The sequence below is a fragment of the Melanerpes formicivorus genome, unplaced genomic scaffold (genome assembly GCF_026170545.1).
Source record: "Melanerpes formicivorus ecotype bairdi unplaced genomic scaffold, bMelFor1.0.p_v2 SCAF_106, whole genome shotgun sequence".
Lineage (NCBI taxonomy): Eukaryota > Metazoa > Chordata > Aves > Piciformes > Picidae > Melanerpes > Melanerpes formicivorus.
In genome coordinates this window covers 1,001,153-1,015,455 of record NW_027142458.1, presented here as the reverse complement: position 1 = coordinate 1,015,455, position 14,303 = coordinate 1,001,153, and the positions used below count along the sequence as shown (strand labels likewise).

Below are 14,303 nucleotides of genomic sequence, written 5' to 3'. Positions count from 1 at the left end.
CCCAAAGACTGGAAGCTCAGCTCACAGAATGGTTTGAATTGGAAGGGACCTTAAAGATCATCTAGTTCCAAACCTCTACCATGGGCAGGGACACCTTCCACCAGCCTAGGCCACTCAAGCTGGCCTTGAACACCTCCAGGGAGGGGGCACCCACAGCCTCCCTGGGCAACCTGTTCCAGTGTCTCACCACCCTCACCAGAAGGAATTTCTTCCTCATCTCCACTCTAAATCTACCCTCCTCAAGATTCAAACTGCTGTTTTCTTGCTAAGAACATTCACAGCTCCTTTGGATTCCTGATCTCCTCACCTGTCCTTGGCTCACCAGCATCCAGCATCAATGTGTCCCAGCATCACAAGCTGAACACTGCAGGGTTCCCACAGGATGTGAGATAATCAATACAAAATAAGAGTGATGTCTTGGCTTCCTCCCTGTCCTGCTCTGAGCCAGAGCAGAACCAGTTCTGGTCAGGGCTGAGACTTCCCAGCTCAGGCTCTGTTCACGGAGGCACTTGATGAAGTCCAGGGCAGGGTGGCACAGCCAGGGGCTGCTTCTAGCAGGCAGAAGCTGCTGGGGAGAGTTCCTGCCAAGGGCTGCCTGCAGAAAGGCTCTGCCTGAGACTTGATCCTCTGCACACCAAGGGCACTGCCACAGCTTCTGCCACACCTTGGGGGGCAGCAAGGCAGAGGTGGCAGCTGTGGGGAGGAGCAGCCAGGACAGGTGACCCCCAAGTGCCCAACAAGGGATTGCAGCCCATGGAGGGCATCTTCAGGAGCAAGCTGAGGGCTGCCCAGGGCCAAGCCTCTTCTTCCCTGGCTGGTGTCCCAGCAGGACTCTGTCCCTTCTGCCTTCCATCCCCATCCCTCTGTTCCTGAATTCACTTCCACAATCCAGCTCCTGAATCTGGTTGCCATCTGCTGCTGAGTCCAGGCTGGGACTTGCCAGTGCCTGCCCCCAGCATCAGTGGTGCCAATGGTGCCCTCACTGCCATCAGGGGTTGGGTTCCCTGTTGGTTTGTGTCTCTTTGTCTCTCTCCCATGGCATTGTTCTTCATTCCACCCCAGCTGGTTGTGTTTCTTTCCCAGCCCATCAGCCTCTCTCCCTTCTTCCCCTTCTCTTCCCTTTGTGAAGGCAGGGTGCTTCCTGGAGAGCCTCTGGCACTGCTCTGGTGGCCAGCCCTGCCCTGGCCCTTGACACTTCCAATTCCTGAATTCCCAGCAAGAAACCAATGGCAAGAAATCAGCCAGAGACCCTTTCCAGCCTGCCCACACAGCCACATCATTTTTATGTGCAACAATAATGCATCAATTTTTAATAGACTTTATGGGCTGAGGCTGAGAGCAGCTGAGCTCTCTGAAGGAGAGCACATAACCAACTCAGAGACCAAGCTTCCATCAGGAAGGACATAAAACCTGGGCATGAATTACCCAAACTGCCTCCTTTCTGGCATTTTCACAACCATTTGAGATCAGCCTTTTGTAACACAGTAAAATGTTCTCTACAAGCAACCTGGAGCAGCAGAAGGTGGCCCTGCCCAGGGCAGGGAGGGTGGAACTGGATGGTTTTTAAGGTCCCTTCCAACCCAAACCATTCCTTGAGTCCATGAACCCTGCCACAGAAGTGGAGCACATAGCTTAAAAAGAAGTTGTCCAGTGCTACATCCACCATAACCAGAGACAGCAGAACAGGCACACACCAAGGCAGTGGTCAAAGCTGCTTCTGCAGGGGCAGGATTGCCAGGGACAGATCACAGAATGCCAGCTTGGGGGGGTGGGGGTAACAGAATCAGAGAATTGTCAGGGTTGGAAGGGACCTCAAGGCTCAGCCAGTTCCAACCCTCCTGCCATGGCCAGGGACACCTCACACTACAGCAGGTTGCTCACAGCCACATCCAGCCTGGCTGCAAACACCTCCAGGCATGAGGCTTCCACCACCTCCCTGGGCAACCTGTGCCAGGCTCTCACCACCCTCATGGGGAACAACTTCTTCCTCACATCCAATCTGAATCTACCCATTGCTAGTTTTGTTCTATCTCCCCCAGTCCTATCCCTCCCTGACACCCTCCAAAGTCCCTCCCCAGCTTTCTTGGAGCCCCCTTCAGATCCTGGAAGGCCACAATGAGGTCTCCTCAGAGCCTTCTCTTCTCCAGACTGAACAGCCCCAACTCCCTCAGTCTGTCCTCACAGCAGAGCAGCTCCAGCCCTCTGCTCATCCTCATGGCCCTTCTCTGGACACCTTCCAGCACCTCCAGATCCTTCCTGTGCTAGGGGCTCCAGAACTGGACACAATGCTCCAGGTGGGGTCTCACCAGAGCAGTTTGGAGGGGGAGAATCACCTCCCTGGCCCTGCCGGCTCTGCTTCTCTTGATGCATCACTTGTTCCTTGGGAGTACAGACCAACCCCCACCTTGCTCCAGCCTCCTTTCAGGGAGTTGCAGAGAGCAATGAGTGCTGCCCTCAGCCTTCCTTTCTCCATGCTGAACAACCCCAGGCCCCTCAGTTGCTCCTCACCAAACCCTTCACCCTTCCATGCCCTTCTCTGAACTTGCTCCAGCCACTCAATAGGATAGGATGGGATAGGATAGGATAGGATAGGATAGGATAGGATAGGATAGGATAGGATAGGATAGGATAGGATAGAATAGAATAGAATAGGAATAGGAATAGGAATAGGAATAGAATTAACCAGGTTGGAAAAGACCTCAGAGATCATCAAGTCTAACCTATCACCCAACACCATCTCATCAACTAAACCATGGCACCAAGTGCCTCAGCCAGGCTCTTCCTAAACACCTCCAGGGATGGGGACTCCACCACCTCCCTGGGCAGCACATCCCAATGGCCAATCTCTCTTGCTGGGAAGAACTTCTTCCTAACACCCAGCCTGAACCTCCCCTGGCACAGCTTGAGACTGTGTCCTCTTGTTCTGGTGCTGGTTGCCTGGCAGAAGAGACCAATCCCCACCTGACTACAACCTCCCTTCAGGGAGTTGTAGACAGCAATGAGGTCTCCCCTGAGCCTAGTGTTGGGTGATAGGTTGGACTTGATGATCTCAAAGTTCTTTTCCAGCCTGGTTAATTCTATTCTATTCTATTCTATTCTATTCTATTCTATTCTATTCTATTCTATTCTATTCTATTCTATTCTATTCTATTCTATTCTATTCTATTCTATTCCATTCCATTCCATTCCATTCCATTCCATTCCATTCCATTCCATTCCATTCCACTCTGTTCTATTCTATTCTACTCTATTCTGTTCTACTCTATTCTATTCTACTCTATTCTACTCTATTCTACTCTTTCTCATTTTCCTCTTCAGACAGATGCTTTCTGGAGCTGTTCTGTGTGCAGGGAGCATTAAATTGTTCTGAAAGGCAATTGATTATGCTCTGCTCTTATGGGTGGCTGTGATTTTATGGGGGACTACATTTAGTGCCTGCCAGAAAGGCAGATCTTTATTGATGTGGGAGATGGAAGCCATCCGGTGTGGGGTAGGTTTCTTACTTGCTGTGTGCCTTCTGCCTGGGAAATGCAAGGCTTGGAAATTTCCTCAAAGATGAGAAGGAAATGAAAGCTGTTCCTGCTGGATGTGCTGCCTGGAGGGAACTTCTTACCAAGCCACCTAGCTGCGGCTGTCTCGCTAAGAATCATCGGCTGATGGAAGCATCGGCGGTGCCAGGGCTGGGCAGCGTGCTCCAGGCTTGGGTCACAGTGGCTGCACACTGCCTGGTGGAAAAGGGGATGGTGGTGGACAGCTGGCTGAAGATGAGCCAATGTGTGTCCACATGGCCAAAGCCACCAGGCCCCTGAGCAGTGTGACCAGCAGGACCAGGACAGGGATTGTCCTCCCCTGTGCCCAGCACTGGTGAGGCCACACCTTGAGTGCTGGGTTCAGTTTTCAGGCTCTCACTCTAAGAAGGATAGGTGAGGGGTTTGGAGCACAGCCCTGTGAGGAGAGGCTGAGGGAGCTCAGGTTGCTTAGCCAGGAGAAGAGGAGGCTTAGGGGAGACCTTCTTGCTGTCTACAACTCCCTGAAGGGAGGTTGTAGCCAGCTGGGGGGTTGGTCTCTTCTCCCAGGCAAGCAGGCTCTGCTCACTTGCACCCTGGATAGGACAAGGGGCAGTGAATAGAAACTCCAGCACAGGAGGTTCCACCTCAACATGAGGAGGAACTTCTGCACTGGGAGGGTCACAGAGCACTGGAGCAGGCTGCCCAGAGGGGTTGTGGAGTCTCCTTCTCTGGAGCCTTTCCAGCCCCATCTGGATGTGTTCCTGTGTGAGCTGTGCTGGATTCTATGCTGCTGCTCTGGCAGGGGGGTTGGACTTTGATGATCTCTGGAGGTTCCTTCCAACCCAACATCCTGTGAGCCTGTGAAAGGCCACTCTCCTCCTTGCCACAACCCAACCTGATTGCTGCAGGTTGACCAGGGCATGAACATTGGTGATGCAGCAACTCTCATCCTGGGAAAGTTGGTGTGAGAAGCTCTTCAGCTGTCACCGAGGACTCACCCATCTAACCTCACGTCGGGCAAGCTTCTGTTCAGGGCAATCAGGTCACTGGCCATCAGGTTAAACTGGTTGATCTTGAACAGCTCCTTCATCTTCTCCTGGTCATCCTTTGGAATCAGCACAGCCTTGCCCATCTCTCCAGGCCCATCTTGGTTACGAGAAATAACAGCTGGAAGACACAACAGCAACAGCCAAGTTTCACTCCTTGGGCATCAACACTCCTGTGGCTCACCACCTGGGCTCCAGAATGTCTTGGTGTTCCACAAGGAATGCTAAAAAGAACTCAGTGCACCAAAACCTTCCCTGTGCTCCACTGGGAGGTTTTCATAGAATCATAGAATCAACAAGGTTGGAAAAGACCTCAGAGATCATCCAATCCAACCTGTCATCCAACACCATCTCATCAACTCAACCATGGCACCGAGTGCCACGTCCAACCCTTCTTTGAACACCTCCAGGCATGGTGACTCCACCACCTCCCTGGGCAGCACATCCCAATGGCCAATCTCTCTTGCTGGGAAGAACTTTCTCCTCACCTCCAGCCTAAACCTCCCCTGGCACAGCTTGAGACTGTGTCCTCTTGTTCTGGTGCTGGTTTGCCTGGGAGAAGAGACCAACCCCCACCTGGCTACAGCCTCCCTTCAGGGAGTTGTAGAGAGCAAGAAGGTCTCCCCTGAGCCTCCTCTTCTCCAGGCTAAGCAACCCCAGCTCCCTCAGCCTCTCCTCACAGGGCTGTGCTCCAGACCCCTCCCCAGCTTTGTTGCCCTTCTCTGGACACCTTCCAGCACCTCAGCCTCCTTCCTAAACTGAGGGGCCCAGAACTGGACACAGGACTCAAGGTGTGGCCTAACCAGTGCAGTATACAGGGGCAGAATGACCTCCCTGCTCCTGCTGGCCACACTGTTCCTGATGCAGGCCAGGATGCCATTGGCCTTCTTGTCCACCTGGGCACACTGCTGGCTCATGTTCAGCTGCTGTCAACCATATCCACAGATTCATTGAATAGGTTAGGTTGGAAGGGACCTTCAAGATCATCCAGTTCCAAGCCCTCTGCCATGGGTAGGGACCCGTCCCACTAGCCCAGGTTGCTCAAGGCCTCATCCAGCCTGGCCTTGAAGACCTCCAGGGAAGCAGCATCCAAGAACCTCCTTAGATGCCTGCAGGCACGATGCTGCTCCTCTGTAGCAGCTTCACCTCACTCCCAGAGCTGCTGGAAACCAGCCCTGCCCACAGACAGACACAATCCCAGGGTGCATCTGCTGCTAAATTCCACCCAGAAGATTTCAGGAGGGATTATTTATGTCTGGTCTAAGGGGAGCATCAAAATATTGGTGACTAATGGCTGGTGATGAAACTCTGCTCCATCATCACTTTCTGGAGACAGGCTGAGACTCCTCAGAGAGTGAGCTCCTCAGGCTGCAAATGCTGTTTATGGACATAAATCCTGCTTGCTTTGTGCTGCAAGAGGCAGAGGGCACCACATGATCTCAGCAGCAGCAAGGAGAAAAAAAAGAGCCAGGCTGACTGCTTGAACCCATGGGGAAAAGCAGGTGAGAAGAACAGAAAGGAGCTTGGCTGGTGTCATCCTCCCCAGGGAACACAACAGCAATGGAAATGACCTAGGAAAGGATTTGAAATGATCTAGGCATGAAATAAATGGAATTGATCTAGGTGAGCCTGCTGAGGGGGTCTGGTGAGGAGAGGCTGAGGGAGCTGGGGTTGCTTAGCCTGCAGAAGAGGAGGCTCAGGGGAGACCTTCTTGCTCTCTACAACTCCCTGAAGGGAGGTTGTAGCCAGGTGGGGGTTGGTCTCTTCTCCCAGGCAAGCAGCACCAGAACAAGAGGACACAGTCTCAAGCTGTGCCAGGGGAGGTTTAGGCTTAAGGTGAGGAGAAAACTTCCCAGCAAGAGAGATTGGTCATTGGAATGTGCTGCCCAGGGAGGTGGTGGAGTCCCCATCCCTGGAGGTGTTTAGGAAGAGCCTGGATGTGGCACTTGGTGCCATGGTTTAGTTGTCAGGAGGTGATAGGTATTAGGTAACAGGTTGGACTTGATGATCTCTGAGGTCTTTTCCAACCTGGTTGATTCTATGATTCTATGATTTCTGAGCCCCAACAACAGGGGAAGAGCTGCAGAGGATGTTCTGCTGGAGTGTAAGCTCACAGGAGGTGGTGGAGCCTGCATCTCTGGAGACATGCAAAGCCTGCCTGGATGTGTTTCTGTGTGACCTTCCCTAGGTAATCCTAGAGGCAGGGAGCTTGGACTCCATGATCTCCAGAGATCCCTCCCAACCCCTACCACACTGTGCTGCTGTCAATCCATCAGGAGCCCCCAGCTCATCTGAGGTGTCTCACCACAAGGACTGGGATCCACCTCAGCCCCAAAACTCCTCTTTATTGTGCTGGAGAACCTAGAGATAGATTCATAGAACGGTTTGGGTGGGAAGGGACCTTAAAGATCATCTAGTTCCAAAGCCCTACCATAGGCAGGGACACCTCCCACCAGCCCAGGTTGCTCAAGGCCTCATCCAACCTCAGCTTGAGCACCTCCAGGGAGGGAGCACCCACAGCCTCCCTGGGCAACCTGTTGCAGTGTCTTGCCACCCATCACCTGCAAAACTGATTTCCTCTGCAGGACTCTGAGCTCTCCTCTTGTTTCCTCAGGTCTATCAAGATAGAACTTCAAGGAGATGTGGGGTTTTTTTTTTCCCCTCTCCTGCAGTTTAATATCAAACTAATCAGAAATTTCCCAAGCAGCCTTTCCACTCTCAGGGTTGTTATCAGATTGCATTTCAGTCATGGCTTTAGACACAGCTCTGATGGCAAAACATCTTTAATTCTGCTCTGGTTGAAATGCAGCAAGCTCAGCTTATCAAATCTTTAGAGGAGGTGGCCAGAGCTTCTGAATTCCCAACCAGACATACAGAGCTGTAACTGACTCCCTACCCAGGACCATCTCCTCTAGCATTTTCTCTCCCAGATGTCAGTAAGTGGTGTGCCTCAAGGATCAGTGCTGGGCCCTGTGCTCTTTAACATCTTCATTGATGATCTGGATGAGGGCATTGAGTCCATCAGCAGTAAATTTGCTGACGACACCAAGCTGGGGGCAGGAGTTGATCTGCTGGAGGGTAGAGAGGCTCTGCAGAGGGACCTCGACAGGCTGGACAGATGGGCAGAGTCCAAGGGCAGGAGATTGAACACATCCAAGTGCCAGGTTCTGCACATTGGCCACAGCAACCCCAGGCAGTGCTACAGGCTGGGGTCAGAGTGGCTGAGAGCAGCCAGGTAGAGAGGGACCTGGGGGTAGTGGTTGAGAGGAGGCTGAACATGAGCCAGCATTGTGCCCAGGCAGCCAGGAGGGCCAATGGCATCCTGGCCTGCATCAGGAACAGTGTGGCCAGCAGGAGCAGGGAGGTCATTCTGCCCCTGTACACTGCACTGGTTAGGTCACACCTTGAGTCCTGTGTCCAGTTCTGGGCCCCTCAGTTTAGGAAGGAGGTTGACTTGCTGGAATGAGTCCACAGAAGGGCAACAAAGTTGGTGAGGGGTTTGGAACACAGCCCTGTGAGGAGAGGCTGAGGGAGCTGGGGTTGCTTAGCCTGGAGAAGAGGAGGCTCAGGGGTGACTTTATTGCTCTCTACAACTACCTTAAGGGGGGTTGTAGTCAGGCAGAGGTTGGTCTCTTCTCCAGGCAGCCAGCACCAGAACAAGAGGACACAGTCTCAGGCTGTGCCAGGGGAGGTTTAGGCTGGAGGTCAGGAGGAAGTTCTACACAGAGAGAGTGATTGCCCATTGGAATGGGCTGCCTGGGGAGGTGGTGGAGTCACCATCACTGGAGGTGTTCAGGAGGAGACTTGCTGGGGTGCTTGGTGCCATGGGTTAGTTGATTAGGTGGTGTTGGGTGATAGGTTGGACGCAATGATCTTGAAGGTCTCTTCCAACCTGGTCTATTCTATTCTATTCTATTCTGAGAATGTTTTAACCTCAGAGAGTCCACAAGGAACAGTCCTCAACCATCTCCAAGCCAGCAGATGCAAAGCACACAGCCAGCCAACCCAGATTCAAGTTAGGAATCAGCAAATCCCAGCATGGTGGGGGTTGGAAGGGGCCTCTGGAAGTCATCCAGTTTGACCCCCACCCCCCTGCTAAAGCAGGGGCAGCCACAGCAGCTTGCCCAGGATGACAGAACCATAGAATCACAGAATGGATTGGCTTGGAAGAGATCTTGAACAACATCCAGTTCCAACCCCCTGCCATGGGCAGGGACACCTTCCACCAGCCCAGGTTGCTCATCCAACCTGGCCTTGAGCACCTCCAGGGACACAACCTCCACAACCTCCCTGGGCAACCTGTGAGAATGGAATGGAATGGAATGGAATGGAATGGAATGGAATGGAATGGAATGGAATGGAATGGAATGGAATGGAATGGAATGGAATGGGATGGAATGGGATGGGATGGGATGGGATGGGATGGGTTGTTCCTCATGTCCAACCTAAACCTCCCCTGGCACGATTTCAGGCCACTTCCTCTCATTCTGTCTCCTGATATGAGGGAGAAGAGACCAACCCCCAGCTGGCTCCAACCTCCTTTCAGGGAGTTGCAGACAGCACTGAGGTCTCCCCTCAGCCTCCTCTTCTCCAGAATAAACACCCCCAGTTCCCTCAGCTGCTCCTCACCAGCCCTGTTCTCAGACCCTCCTCCTCTGCTTACACTTGAGAAGAGCATGAGAGAAGTTCACAGATTCACAGGCTGCATTGGGCTGGAGGGGACCCTCAAAAGTCATCTTGTTCAACCCCCCTGCAGTTAGCAGGGACACCTCCAAGTAGATCATGCTGCCCAGAATGTTCCTTTGCCGAGGTGAGGGCTGGACCCAGAGGGCTGTGTTCCAGAGATCACCACCAGTCCCATTTCACATCCCGTTCTCTTTCTGCCAGTGACCTGCATGACTTAGCACTGCTGGCAACCAGCACAAGAAAAGGGTCCCATTTATTTGCTCTGGATTTGTTATTTCACATTTTATTGGTTTTGAGCTCAGGAGCCACACTGAATCCCTAATCATCCTCCTCTGCCTCTTTTATACCTTTACAAATCCTCACTTGATCCTCCTTGGCTTCCTGCTTCTCCTAGCAGCAGCAGCATCTAATTTGGTCTCTTCCCTGCAGAGAGGCCAAACACAAATCACCCTCCCATGCCTTTAAACTCCTGCTTTCACTCAAGCAAATTCAGTTTGGTTTCCATCAAGCAGCAGAGAGTTTTGTCCTTCAAGGGGATAAACCCCAATGCCTCCAGCAAATGGAATGAGGCAGCTTTCATCTGCAGGACAGCTCTCCTGTGATCATCTTGAAAGGTCTCACCAGCACAGCTGAGGGAGTGACCTGCTGGAAAGCAGACTCACAGGAGAGGATCTGGGGGGTGCTAGTGGGGAACAGGTCACCCATGAGGAGCCAGCAATGTGCCCTTGTGGCTAAGAATGCCAGTGCTCTACTGGGGTGCATGAAGAAGAGTGTGGCCAGCAGGTTGAGGGAGGTTCTCATCCCCTTTACTCTGCCCTGGTGAGGGCACATCTGGAGACTTGGGTCCAGTTCTAGGCTCCCCAGTTCAAGAATAAACCTTTATTTAGAATAAACCAGACCAGGTTGGAAGAGACCTTCAAGATCATCGTGTCCAACCCATCAACCAATCCAACCCAGCCAAACAACTAACCCATGGCACCAAGCACCCCAGCAAGTCTCCTCCTGAACACCTCCAATGACGGCGACTCCACCACCTCCCCAGGCAGCCCATTCCAATGGGCAATCACTCTCTCTGTATAGAACTTCTTCCTAATATCCTACCTGAACCTCCCCTGGTGCAGCCTGAGACTGTGTCCTCTTGTTCTGGTACTGGGTGCCTGGGAGAAGAGACCAACCTCTGCCTGTCTACAACCTCCCTTCAGGTAGTTGTAGAGAGTGATAAGGTCACCCCTGAGCCTCCTCTTCTCCAGGCTAAGCAGCCCCAGCTCTCTCAGCCTCTCCTCACAGGGCTGTGTTCCAAACCCCTCACCAACTTTGTTGCTCTTCTCTGGACACCTTCCAGCAAGTCAACCTCCTTCCTAAACTGAGGGGCCCAGAACTGGACACAGTTCTGAGAGACAGGGAACTACTGGAGAGAGTCCAGCAGAGGGGTGCAAAGATGCTGAGAGGCCTGGAGCATTTCTGTGAACAGCAAAGGCTAAGAGCCATGGGGCTGTGGAGCCTGGAGAAGAGCAGCCCCAGAGGGGATCTGAGCAATGCTCAGCAAGAGCTAAAGGAGCTGTGGGGAGCAAGAGGCTGGGGCCAGACTCTTGTCAGTGGTGCCCAGGGACAGGACAAGGGGCAATGGGCACAAACTGGAAGCCAGGAGGTTCCACCTGAAGATGAAGAGAAAGTTGTTTGATGTGAGGGTGCTGGAGGCCTGGAGCAGGCTGCCCAGAGAGGCTGTGGAGTCTGCTTGTGTGGAGAGCTTCCAGCCCCAGCTGGGCATTGTGCTGCTGGGCAAGCTGCTGTGGGTGCCCCTGGTGTAGCAGGGGGGTTGGAGTGGATGATCTCCAGAGGTCCCTTTCATCCCCTACCACGCTGAAACCAAAGCAATCCACAGTTCTCTAGAGAGCTCTACACCTCCTCACCCTGACCTAACTGCAGAAGGAGCTGGTGCTGGATTCAGCCCTGGCTGTGCCTCAGGGTGCTTCTCCATCTCATGGCTGCAATGGAGGAGGAGCAGTGAGTCAGCAGTTTCACTTCTTAGCATCCCTGCAGCAGATTTCCAATGGTTTTGATGTGTTCTTTTCTTTTTCAACAAAGGAAGCTTCTTTCTCAAAGCAAGCTTCACCTCCCAGCACCACAAGCAACACCTCACCTCTCCAGTGGCCAGCTCAGGCACCCACAGGGATGATGGACCTCACACAAAGCACAAAAGAGGAAGAATAAAATGTCCTCTGTCTCCAGCACCCTGCCTGCAGGCACTGTTCATCCTCTGTCAGCAGAGAGAGGCCTCCTCTGGAAATGAGAACAACTCCCTCAGGAGGCATCTTAGGTCTTTGGTGCAGTGGAGAAGAGGAAGCACAACATTCAGGATGAAGAAAAAAGAGGGAGGGGGCAGGAAAGTAAAGCTCAAGACATTTCAAAGCACTGGATGTATTTAAGAGTCAGGGGGTTGGAGAAGGCCTCTAAGATCATGGAGTCCAACCATCAACCCAACCCCACCATGGCCATCAAACCATGGCCCATAGTGCCATGGCCACCTCATGACTAACTAAACCATGGCTTCAAGTGCCACATCCAATCCCCTCTGGAACCCCTCCAGGGATGGGGACTCCACCACCTCCCTGGGCAGCCTGTTTCAGTGCCTGACCACTCTCACAGCAAAGAAATTGTTCCTCATCTCCAACCTAAACCTCCCCTGGGGCAACTTCAGGCCATTTCCTCTTGTCCCTGTCAACATCTTCAACTAGACCAGGTTGCTCAAAGCCCCATCCAACCTGGCTTTGAAGACTTCCATGGCTGGGGCATCCACACCAGCCCTGCCTCCCAGTGCTGCCAGCCATGCTGACACAAAGCAGCATTTATCCCAAGCTGGGGAATAGCCATCACAGCCTTCACTCTGACTTCAGAAAACAAACCACAGTGAGGATAAAAGAAATTCTATGCAGTGAGGGTGGGGGACCCTGGAACAGGTTGCCCTGGGAGGCTGGGGATGTCCCCTGCCTGGAGGTGCTCAAGGCCAGGCTGGATGAGGCCTTGAGCAACCTGGGCTAGTGGGAGGTGTCCCTGCCCATGGCTGGGAGGTTGGAGCTAGATGATCTTTAGGCTCCCTTCCAACCCAAATCATAGAATTGTTAGGGTTGGAAGGGACCTCAAGGATCAGCCAGTTCCAAACCCCCTGCCATGGCCAGGGACACCTCACACTACAGCAGGTTGCTCACAGCCACATCCAGCCTGGCTGCAAACACCTCCAGGCAGGAGGCTTCCACCACCTCCCTGGGCAACCTGTGCCAGGCTCTCACCACCCTCCTGGGGAACAACTTCTTCCTCACATCCAATCTCAATCTACCCATTGCTAGTTTGGTTCCACTCCCCCCAGTCCTATCACTCCCTGACCACCCTCTAAAGTCCCTCCCCAGCTTTCTTGGAGCCCTCTTCAGATCCTGGAAGGCCACAATGAGGTCTCCTGGGGGCCTTCTCTTCTCCAGATTGAACAGCCCCAACTCCCTCAGTCTGTCCTCATAGCAGAGCAGCTCCAGCCCTCTGCTCATCCTCATGGCCCCTTCTCTGGGCACCTTCCAGCCCCTCCAGATCCTTCCTGTGCTAGGGGCTCCAGAGATAACTCTGTGAATCTCTGAACAAGAAAATGTTCCTGCTCCATCCCCCAAAGCACACATCCAGCTTCACAGGCAGCTTAGGTTGACTTGGTTTATTAAAGCTGAACCCTGAGCAAATAATTCCTGGTTGTATCTCCTCAGCGGATGGAAGAGATTTTTATCCCCTACAATTTGTGGCCATAAACTGCACACAGAATCCAATAAACCAAAAAGGATCAATTTACAGTCTCTGGCCATTTAGAAGATGTATCTCTGCTGTTTGGAGCTCCTCACAGAGTGATCTTACCCCAGATCATCACCAAAATGAACCAAAGCCAAGAATCCAGTTCTAATGATGTGGCAGCAATAAGTCCCAGGAAGCTGTCATGAACATCATTAAATAGATCATCCTGGGATCATCCAGATTATTGAGCAGGACCTGGGGGTGCTGGTTGACAGCAGCTGAACATGAGCCAGCAGTGTGCCCAGGTGGCCAAGAAGGCCAATGGCATCCTGGCCTGCAGCAGGAACAGTGTGGCCAGCAGGAGCAGGGAAGTCATTCTGCCCTGTGCTCAGCACTGCTTAGGCCACACCTTGAGTCCTGTGTCCAGGTCTGGGCTCCTCAGGTTAGGAAAGATGTTGAGTTGCTGGAATGTGCCCAGAGAATGGCAACAAAGCTGGGGAGGGGTCTGGAGCACAGCCCTGTGAGGAGAGGCTGAGGGAGCTGGGGTTGCTTAGCCTGGAGAAGAGGAGGCTCAGGGGAGACCTTCTTGCTCTCTACAACTCTCTGAAGGGAGGTTGTAGCCAGGTGGATGTTGGTCTCTTCTGCCAGGCAAGGAGCACCAGAACAAGAGGACACAGTCTCCAGCTGTGCCAGGGGAGGTTTAGGCTGGATGATAGGAAGAAACTCTTCCCAGCAAGAGAGATTGGCCATTGGAATGTGCTGCCCAGGGAGGTGGTGGAGTCACCATCCCTGGAGGTGGTTAGGAGGAGACTGGATGGGGTGCTTGTTGCATGGTTTAGTTGATGAGATGGTGTTGGGTGATTGGTTGCATGCAATGATCTTGAAGGTCTCTTCCAACCTGGTTTATTCTACTCTGGTCTAGTCTATCTGCTTCTCAGCTATTCCTCAAGCAAAGGGGGCCATGATTCTGAGAAGGAGGGGAAAGAAATAAGCAACAAGAAATGGCTGTTGCTATTCCAGTGCCAAAAGCATCAGAACTCACAGGAACTTCTGTCAGAAATAGCCTTTTTTTTTTTCCCCTTTTCCTTTTTAGCATTTCTGCTACATGTTGTCTAGAGACACACCACACCACACAGCCCACACTGACTTCTGCTGCTCAGTGCCTCCAGGCAGCAAGCCTAAAGAGGTACAAAGAGGTCTGGAGTGAGAGACTAAACTGAACAGCAGACTGCAAAAGAAACTCCCATTCAGGAATTATGTGGAGTCTGCTTGCAGATACCAGCCTCCACTTCACAGA

At 52.7% G+C, this 14,303-nt stretch overlaps 1 protein-coding gene across 3 annotated transcripts in view; it reads right to left on the bottom strand.

The window, feature by feature from the left end:
* Positions 1 to 14,303, bottom strand: part of GALNT13 (polypeptide N-acetylgalactosaminyltransferase 13) — a 102,019-nt gene that overhangs the window by 41,726 nt on the left and 45,990 nt on the right. For 2 of the 3 annotated variants that reach the window (XM_068166759.1, XM_068166757.1), the window contains exon 4: positions 4,508 to 4,676. In XM_068166759.1, the coding sequence (XP_068022860.1) occupies positions 4,508 to 4,676 (169 nt within the window). The remainder of the gene's footprint in view (positions 1 to 4,507; positions 4,677 to 14,303) is intronic. The other variant, XM_068166758.1, reaches the window with a different exon arrangement.